Source organism: Macadamia integrifolia, chromosome 8 (assembly GCF_013358625.1).
Source record: "Macadamia integrifolia cultivar HAES 741 chromosome 8, SCU_Mint_v3, whole genome shotgun sequence".
Classification (NCBI taxonomy): Eukaryota; Viridiplantae; Streptophyta; class Magnoliopsida; order Proteales; family Proteaceae; genus Macadamia; species Macadamia integrifolia.
Genome location: NC_056564.1, coordinates 31,594,731 through 31,604,999, shown reverse-complemented (window position 1 = coordinate 31,604,999; position 10,269 = coordinate 31,594,731). Strand labels below are relative to the sequence as shown.

The 10,269-nt window shown below is 36.3% G+C and overlaps 1 protein-coding gene across 2 annotated transcripts; it reads right to left on the bottom strand.

Moving 5' to 3' along the window:
• Positions 1 to 350: 350 nt before the first annotated feature.
• LOC122087107 (chaperone protein dnaJ A6-like) lies at positions 351 to 7,975 on the bottom strand. Of its 2 annotated transcripts, none has more exons than XM_042656105.1 (8): positions 7,837 to 7,975; positions 6,788 to 6,947; positions 4,230 to 4,395; positions 3,968 to 4,109; positions 1,557 to 1,690; positions 1,338 to 1,480; positions 1,038 to 1,236; positions 351 to 945 (listed from the first exon to the last, which is right to left on the bottom strand). In XM_042656105.1, exons 2-8 carry the CDS (start codon positions 6,935 to 6,937, stop codon positions 623 to 625), a joined length of 1,257 nt encoding a protein of 418 aa, XP_042512039.1. In that variant the 5' UTR covers positions 6,938 to 6,947; positions 7,837 to 7,975; the 3' UTR covers positions 351 to 622. The 2 variants fall into 2 exon arrangements, with proteins under 2 accessions (XP_042512039.1, XP_042512038.1); XM_042656104.1 differs by having other exon boundaries at positions 6,788 to 6,995; positions 7,837 to 7,974.
• Positions 7,976 to 10,269: the final 2,294 nt, after the last annotated feature.

Sequence of the window (10,269 nt, the reverse complement as noted above, 5' to 3'; positions counted from 1 at the left end):
ACCTGATAAAGACAGAATTAGCACTTCATTTTTGTTTGAACATCTACCCACTGGGTTTTAAAGAACCAATTCATCCCACACCCCACCCCCCACCCCCCAAACCATGGATTTAGGTGCCAATACCAATTCAAATCAGTGCGAAACGAGCAATTTTCTCCTCACAGGATTCAAGATGCTGTAAGCCAGTAATATTGGATTCAGCTTAACCTAATAAATTTGGTTTACCACCCAAAACAAATAACCAATGCCAAGCCCACCCAAACCCACCTAACAAAAAAAATTTGAAACATCAGCAGCTCAATTCAACTAGGAAAGCCACCAAAATAAGATGAGAGAACTTTAGAGCGACATTAAAATCAACTCAAAAATAAACATAAATATTGCTAGTCAATTCAATACCATGTTTCTAAAAGGCACTAATAGTAATAACACAATTAAAAGGAAAATGACATTAAGAGAGGTAAATTGAGACAGCCAGCCGGTACATAACCACTCTGACCTTCCCCTTAAGTAGAAATAACAATATGAAAATACCTCCCAGGTAAGAAGCAGGACTCTTCTAATGTGAGGTCATGTGCAGGATGGTTGAAAAGCTGGGGGTAGGGGGAGAGAGCCAGGACTTCTATTGCTGCGCACACTGCACTCGGGGCATCGATGGCTCATCATCCTCATCATATGCTTCCTGCTGTTGCTGCTGCTGTTTCCGCCTCATCTCCTCATCAATGTTGACATCATGCAAGGTGGTCTCCTCACACTCATCCAGCTCCATCTCTGACAATTGGCTACTAGGTTTTGGTGGTAGAATTGTCTCTAAGGAACGGCACTGGTCCGGGGATAGAATCCCAGAATCTGGGAATTCCACATTGAAATGAATGTACAGTCGGCCCTTCATAAAAGGCCTCCCATGGTGTGGCATCCCCTCATCATTAATCGCCTTGTATTGACCTGAATAGAAAAGTTTCACAACAGGTAAAGGTTGGTTCTTTATTTCAAGATGGCTTGTGTGTTCTACAAAGAAATGGAAATCAATATAATACCCGGCTTGATAACCTCGCCAGGATTCGATTTGATCAGTAATTGTCTGCCATCAAGGTGGGTCAAAGCAAATTGGAAGCCACAGAGAGCCTCCGTCAAACCAAGTGTGTGTTCGACATAGAGATCATCGTACTTTCGCTTGAACCTTGGGTGCTCCTTAAGTTGCAACACAAAAACAATGTCCCCTGTAATAGTGTCGGGCTGCAAACAATAGGCACAGAACATTAGTAACATCAGAATCAATGTACAGTTTACCATGACTCCAAGGTAATTGCCTAGGAGGAAGTTTCCATAACACTTACAGCTTCATCCGCTTCACCCTGGAATACAATTTTCTGGCCATGTTGCATTCCTTTCTCAACATGAACCTCCAGCACCTTCTTCTCCTGAGTAACCTTGTTCCCTTTGCAGTTTGGGCATCTGTCTTTCTCACTGATAACCTCACCTGCACCAAGATATGTTTAAAATGAGGATCCATTCACAATGTAGGCTGCAGCAGAACTGGCGCTCTATATAAATACCTGAGCCTCTGCATTCTGGACAAACATGCTGCATCTGTTGGATCATGCCTGGTCCAATCTGTCTGGTTGAGATCTTCATTCCTGTACCTTGGCATCCAAAACATCTTCCAGATGACCCACTCTTTGACCCTTTACTGAAACCATTTCAGATGCATATTAGAAAACAGTCCAGTATATAGATAATACGCATTCAAGTATGCCAGGATGGCAATTCAAAATCAGCAGCAATTTCTGTAGATAAAAATCAGGTGCATGAAAACATCAGAAAAATTAGAACACGAAGCCAAGAAAACGTAAACGACATCAACTTGGCAAGTACACTAAGTTAAGAATATCTAGATAATGTTAAATTGGAAGTTAGGATGGTCAAGTAGAAAAGAACATGACGCACATTAAAAGAGTAAATATGTCAATCATGCTATATGCACCCAATTCAAACTGCTTAACTTTTTAAGTCTTGCTAAAGATTCACAAACTTAAATTAGAAAATGACTCAATGATCCATCCAAAGTCCAAACTGACTAATTTTTCAAGTCTTGCTAAAGATTCTGATGCAGGTAAATGATAAATCAGCAAAAGTGGGCTTATTTAGTGGAAATAAGTCTTGGGTTGGGTTCTATACATGTTGGACCTTTGCTCCAATGGATTTTCTTTGTAATAGGCCCTTCTAATAGGCCTAAATATGGGTAAAAGGTAGGAATACGAGACTTATTTCATTAGTTTAGTTAGAATCCTTCTTGGAGTCAGTTCAGTTTATTATTTCAGTTTCCTTTACCTTATTAGTTCAGGATTGGTTTAAGCCTTCACTTTTTTGAGTTTGAATCCGTGAGTCTTCCATACAAGTTTGTCAGGAACTACATCCTTGTACACAAATTTGAGTAATGAATTTGGCTTATTCCCTTTGGTTCTGCGGTGATTCGCAATGCTCCATGCTGTAGTCATTCAGTAGGCTCCCTGGTGGTGATTCAAGGCTGAAAATCAAGGGGTGATTCCTGATCATATCTTTTTTTATCTTTTCTTTATTTTTATTCTATCCAAGTTTCAGTTTCAAAAATCCAAAAAAAACCTGTCTTTCCCAACAAATTTTAGTCTCCAACTATAGCTTAGATTTCTGCATCTCTCTTGTTTTAAAATTTAATCTCTAAGTTCTGATTTCAATTCTCTGTTCTGTTAATAATTCAAAATTTTGTGACGACGTTAAAATCTGAACTTTCCAATTAAAATCTGAAATCCTACTGCAACTAGGATCCAAACAATTTTCAGACTTCTGATTCTGTTTGGGTAAATCTGTCTCTATATTCTGTTACTATTCAATCAGTTATTAGAGCTTTGGTTTATTTCTGTTTACAGCCCCAATTCTGTCCGTTGCTTATTGCAGTTGTTGAGCTGTCCGTCCCAAACAGGATTATTCACAAGCATGAATTTGACCATTAGATTTTGATCACACTAGCAGAAATCTTCTACACTAATAAAGACCCTTTGACTCGATTATTGGCCAAAAATCATTTCCTATTGTTATTCGGTTATTAGTTCTCCTTTCATATTTGGTTGTCATTTTTCCTGCAATCCTATCGCAAGTTGATCTCCCACTGGATTTCACTGGTTCGGGATTAGCACTGCATTAGATTCACATAAACGTAAATTAGAAAAATGACTGAATGATCATCCACAATCACAGTTAGAGATTACTAGAACAATAATCAGCAACTGATCAGATGATCCATCCACAACCACCACTCAACAACAAAATTTCGACTACCTAAAAAAAGCTTGGGGCATCATGTAGAGTTCTAATCCATACGAGTGTTTTTTTTTCCCACCCATATCAAACTCCATACAGTATTGCCTCCACTAACATATGCCCTTCAGTTTTAAAGTACGTATTCATTACAAAACACTACAGAAGCTCCTGTTCATTTCATTCACCCTGCTCTCATTTTACAGACAACATCCTTTTAGAATTCCCTCTACATTCCAATATGGAACAATCTTTCTAGCTAGCCCTCTATCCTACCAACTTATTACCACCTTTTGAGATGGCTTTTCTTTTATAAGCCAGATCTAGTGTAAATTTCCGTGGTCAACATAAAATAACTCAACATCAGTAATCTTCTATTAATCTATTCGCAAAGAAGTCAATGAATAGAAACCAATGACGTTTAAGAGGAAAACACATGAATCACTAGTTCACTACACATAAAACAGGAACAAATGATAAGCCTCCCACTTGTGCTCCATCATAACTTCAGAACCATTTATATAAATCTACTCCACTCTGTATACATAATGCTGCTAATGCATCCTCAAACAATGAACTAATTTTCATGCAGAACCATACTTGATCAGACATTCACATCCACCATCACACCTGCCAGAAAATGCTAATAATAGCAAATGGATAGAAGTAATACCCTTTACATTTTGGGCAGAGTACATTTCTCGACAGAGAAAGCTTCTTAGATGTTCCATTGTACAAGTCCTCTAGAGAAACCTTCAAGGTATGGACTACATCTTCACCTTGTTTCTGTCTTCTGCCTCTTGAGCTACCACCACCTACAAATTTTAAATAGCGAAAAAAGGAAGAAGGAAATCCATAAAATATCCTTCGCAGGTAGAAAAAATACACAACTAGCACATAGTTGATAGATAAAACGAAATGCAGAAATGCCTTACCACCAAAAGCTCCTCCACCAAAGAATGATTCGAATATATCAAAAGGATTGTGAGAGGCACCACCTCCTCCCATTCCTTCCTTGAGTGCATCTTCACCATATTGGTCATAGATTTCTCTTTTCTCAGGATCACTAAGAACTTCGTAAGCCTGAGCCAACTCCTTGAACTGATTCCAAAACCAATGCACAATCAATAAATATAAAGAACCTATTTACAAAATTCCTCCAACTAAAATCCCAACTTCTGCATAAGAAGTTGCAATAAAATTTCGTATTTGGCCTTGGACAATATGTATTAGTATCAAACTTACAACTTTGGGAACCAAACAAGAAAACACACTTTGGTAATGTGCAAACACAACTATGAGAATATTGCAGTCAAACAAACAAACATCAGTTTATGAAAATAAAGAAATGGAAAGAATCAGTTTAAAAGAAGTACAGGTTTATGTAAACACATAAAATATATATAATACATGCCAACTTCTCTTTGATGTAGACCAAAGCTTGAAGAAGAGAAAAACAAGAGTCACAAAACCCTGTTCACGTGAACAGTAAAACACGTTACTATTCATGTGACACTGTTCACATGAACAGTAGTTTTGAGTCAATATCTTCTATTCTTATCTAGTTTACTTTAGTTAGCTTCTATTTTCTTAGTGCGCAAGTTAATCAAGTTAGTTTCCTATTTTGTTAGTCAAAAAAGTTTCTATTTTGTAACTTAAGTTAGTTCCATTTTATGTTCAGTTGTTAGTTTTTAATTTTGTTGTTAAGCTCGGTTAGCAAGTTAGATACAAATTAGAGAGTCTTATTTCAGTCCATTAGTTTCCTTTTTTGTTATTTCTTTGTGTCCAAGTTTTGTAGGGCTATTTAAAGCCCATTGATCATGATGAAAATAACAGATTAAAGTTTGTGAAAATTGAGTGTTTACTCATGGCTGAGATAGCTATTACCTTGAGGGGTGAGATACCCAAAAACCTGAGGGGTGAGAAGTCCATTCACTAATTCTTCTTCCCCCTTCTCAATCCCACCATCGAATTCTCTTTCTTTTCTCATTTTCTTTTTATTTGTTTGCTGTGAGAGAGTGTTTGAGTGATCAAAGCAAGTTTGTTGAATCCTAGAAGCACCACCGAAAGGCCAATTTGAAGGCCTATAGCTGCTGTTCTGCAGAACTTCCATAAGTTTCTTAATTCATGTCAACAACATAACTCTCAATTCAGCCATCAGAATTGTCTCATCTTTTGATGGTTTGTTAACCCATACAAGACCTTCATCTACTCCAGTTTTAAGCTCATCTGAGCCACGGTTTGTGAGTTCTCGAATTTCTCTCTATTCAGCCAGATTTTGAGATCCTGCGTGGGATTAGGACCACTTGTGATTCTAGTCTTACATTACTCTTTCTAAGACAATACTACAAAATAAGAGGGTAATCTGAGAAAACTCCTAAGCAGGTAAAATGAAATAAAAAAGTATCCAAGACACATTGCAATACTGCATGGTGTATTAAACACATTAAACAGGTGGCAAGCATCAACACTAAAAAGCATTTGAACAAATAATGGACCGAAAATTAAGTCACCTACTTCCTATTAATATGTGTTAACTTGAAGCACATTTGTTCTGATTTCCATAGATCAGATAATAAGTTCCGACCTATAGCACCACAACATCAACAGTTTTCTTTTAGCCTATTACACCACACAGAGGACGAGAGTACATTTTCCAGGCTTGGATTACTTCCAATTAAGAATTATTTACGAATCTGAAATTTATAACCATGTTTAGAGGAGTTACTGCTACGTCAAAGGATCATGCATCACTCATCAGTTCTAGACACTACAGTACCAGAATGTGGCTGATGGCCAGAGACCTTAGCTAAGACAATATTCATGAACCTTTAGGAATGCCAGCTCAAGCATGTCTCCCAAACTGTACTTGAATGCAAAACCATAGAATTGCATGTGCACCGCAGAGGGAAGATCCAGAAAAGACTGCAGTCTATAACCAGAGATGTAGGAAAGCTCCACATTAAATGGAAAGGCATTTCTTTTCCTCCTTTATTAATTTTTGGTAATAAATATGAGCTGTTCACATCTCTGTACTCAAACCCCTAACATTTAAAAATACCATCGTCCCTTCTCATGGGGTATTCAACATTTGTTACCTGTTCTGGCAACCATACTTAAGAACTAAATCAAATGGTTAACAGATCCCACCAGAAGCCATTGGTCGGTGCAATGGTAGAAGCTTGAATGCTAACATAAAGGTGCAAGTTCGAATTTAAGAGTGGCCACTTTGTGCAAAAGATGCAAAAGGTTAGACAACCACTAATACACACAATCCTCAAACTCTATGAGAGCAGAACTCCTGACATATTATGTCCCTTTAATAGATCCCACAGAAGATTGAAGATTATTAATGTCTTCATGAATACATAACTCATTATTAATGTCTTCATAAATGCATAACTCACATTAGCTGCAGAGAAGCCCATACTGAAATTCAAACTCAAGAAGAATCCTGCTGAAGTTAGATAAGAGGCTAGGGAGAAAGACTCACTTTCTCAGGGTCACCACCTTTGTCGGGATGATTCTTTATGGCAGCTTTCCTATATGCCTTTTTGAGCTCATCTTGACTTGCACTTTTTGCAACACCTAGAATCTCATAGTATTTGGTGTTATCACTCTTCTTAGGAGCACGGCCAAACATGATTGCAGCACTTCAACACACCACAACCCAGAAATTAAAAACAACGTCACTGCTGATTCTGAGCTCCAACATACAAAAGAAGAATAAAAGGGAAGAGTGAATAAAAATAATAAAGTATCTGCACGCACACACGCACAACATAGTCGAAATTATCATTATTTGATGATGAAAGGAAGAAAAAGAAAAAGAGAGAATCTTTGCATAGGAAAATCAAACTAACACATTCTCACGTTATGGATATACCCAAACACAAAGGCACTTAACAAACATCAAGTACTGCCAGCAAACAATAGGCACAAATTAATCATGGAAATAGATAGCCAAAAAATTACTCCTTTGTGGAAATGAATGCCGTAATCTTCTGCCTCGATGGAAAGAGAACATCAGAGCTACTAAGATCTAGGAATTAGCAAAATAACTCTGTTCATCAACTTAAAATCGGGAGAAGACGAACCACAATCATGGGCAAGAGAAAGACACAGTATGGTTAGTGCCCATATCAGATACAAATAGATCGAAATATCCAATCCTTCAAACAAACTTCCAATTAAGGAAACTAAGCACATAAGGAGAACAAAAGGATGCTTGTGTATACGCGAGAGCAACCCTAGAGCACCATCATCATCAATAAAACGCACCTTTACCAAAACCCACAAGAAATAAAAAATTTAACAAGTAACAATAAGCAAACTCAAAATCGAAATCAATATGAGTAACAAAATTCACACATATTGGCTCATAACAAGAATCAGACATAAAAGAAACCAAAAAATCCACCGAACAACGTAACAGAAAACCTAATCGAAAATCAATTTCTGTGATTTTTGGTTTCATCGGATCGAAAGAACATAAATCAGATCCTTGAAAAGAAAATAGAGAGAAAGAGATAGAGATCTTACAGGTTCTTTGTTGAAGAGAGCGGGAAGCAAAGCAGCAGAGAGAGAGATCGAAGGAGGGTCTCGTCTCCCCTAATGCTTCGCAGAGGGGTTTACCGCCTTTGTTGACGGTCTACTTATTCTGATAGCTGAGGGAAATAATATCTATTTTAATTTTTTTAAATTAAAAAACGAAAAGGATACTAGTAGGGCAGTTCGGGCAGACTTTTCAGTGAATCGTGACCGTCCGTATTTGATAACCGACGGTAATAGATGGAGTTAGGAAGTGCCAGTTACTGTGTGTGGTTGAGTGTGTTTAGTGGTCTTTGATGGTTCCGTCAGACCGGAGCACTAGCCACGTCATTACTTGTTATTAGGAAATTACAACTAGGCTCCTTGCTTCTTTTCATATTTCAGATAACTCCTTCATTAAAAGTTGACTGGAAACGAATTCCAAAGTGAAAATCTTGTAGTCACCATCTCTGGTGCCAATTGATAACTAACAATGGCTCTCATTCTGTCACTTGGAATCCTTGGATATCTAGGAACTACTCTGGATTTTGCATGTTAAATTTTAATCTCAAGTTTAATTATTTTTTTCGATTCGTAAAATTAAAGGTGTTAAAATCAAATCGGGATTATTTGTCGAAATTAAATCAAATTTTTAACATTGAAATCATTCAATTAATGGTTCGTTTTTTATTTTAAAATCGATATTGTTTAGTTAAACGGTTTAAACAAAATCAAACCATTTAAGTAAATCGTTTAAATTCGATTACAATATACGTAATAGGTTAACTCATTCAGAGTTAAAATAAACAAATTCTACTAAAATTTAAAAGACATTCAAAAGTTTTAAATAAAAAAGTAAAACATAAAAACAACTATAACCTTATATAATAAAGAATTCAGTTCAATGTTAAGTTTATATCTATTTCAATAAAAATTTAACAGAGAAATAAGTCATTTGAATCAAAAAATAAAAAACCTACAAAACCTTTTAAAACTGAAATCGAACCTTTTAATCCGAAATCATTTATTAAATAGTTTATTTTAATTTTATCTAAAAGATTTTGCCTTGAACTGAATTGAGTTGTTTACACTGAAATTGAACCGTTCAACACCCTTATATGTAATGACTTATATTCCCATGTATGTCATTCATAAATCAGAACTACACACCCTTATTGTAGTTCTAAATTCTTAATGGTTTGCTTCATGAAATGGATAGCGCTGATAGGATTAAACTGATCAAAAAGATCGATCAAACTTCATCGGTTTGTTATTGGTATTGGTTTTTATAAACTATTAAAAATCGAAACCAACTAGGCGAACAAAACCAAAAATGATAAAATCCAAGGGAAAAAAGGCCCCAACAAAATTGATAAAAATCAATATCTTTTATTTTAAAAATTTTATATGAAAATATGAGATCGAACCAATAACATACCAAGAATGGATTGGCCAATGAAACCAATAACGGATCAAAACTCCTGATTTGATTTTTGCGCAGTAAACACTTTATTGGTCCATGTTCAATTTGGTCGGTATATACAAAAAATCAGAGGGAAGGAGGGGAACAACAGAAACTAGACCAAACAAACTGCTTGACACTCCTATTTACATGTAAATAAGGAACCGTGCAGTCTTTGTCAACAAATTTAAGTTCTATCTATCCGAGTTACCATGTGACAAAAACGATATGTAATTACAAAAGTTTAATGTCACCAATTTATAACAAATTGAACTCAATCTAAATATTGAAATTCATCATTCATCCTATTCAAATAGAGCTAGAATATCACCCCCCCCCTAAAAAAAAAAAAAGGGTAAACAACTCCCAAGGCTAGTGTTCTCTTCCTTGGTGAAGCAAAAATATTAGCACTTCGTAGTCAATCTATATGATGATAAGCGTGGTGAGCCCTAGTTGCTTGGCTTTTTGAAGGCCTTCGAGTAATCCTATTGCCTTGGACTTTTGCGCACTCCCTACAAAATCATAATTTAGAGTTGCATTTACAAGACATTTATCCACTCTTACAACCGAAGCCCAACCAATTTTCCTTGAAATATGTGAGAGAAGCTTCCATCACAACCGTATTGATATTATTAAGTAAGAACTTTCGATATTCTACCCAATATGAAAAAAAGAGGTTATAGTCACCCAGAGCAGAGCTTGAGCTAGGTTCAAATCCTTAACCCAGTTGTTGATATTGGATATAATTTGATTAGGATCAGGAAGCTTATTAGTGATAATGCATAGATTCCTAGATTACCATGTAAAGTAGCAATGTAAAAGCCATCATGGAGATAAAAAAAAGGATGAATTAGCTTTAGAAGCACTCTCCTGGACAAAAATTCCAAAATATCTTTGAGAGAAGGATCACAGCAAAGGTTAATCAGTTCTCAGCCCTAATAACCTTGCTGCCAACTCCATTTAGAGAATGGGCAAGGTTTCTC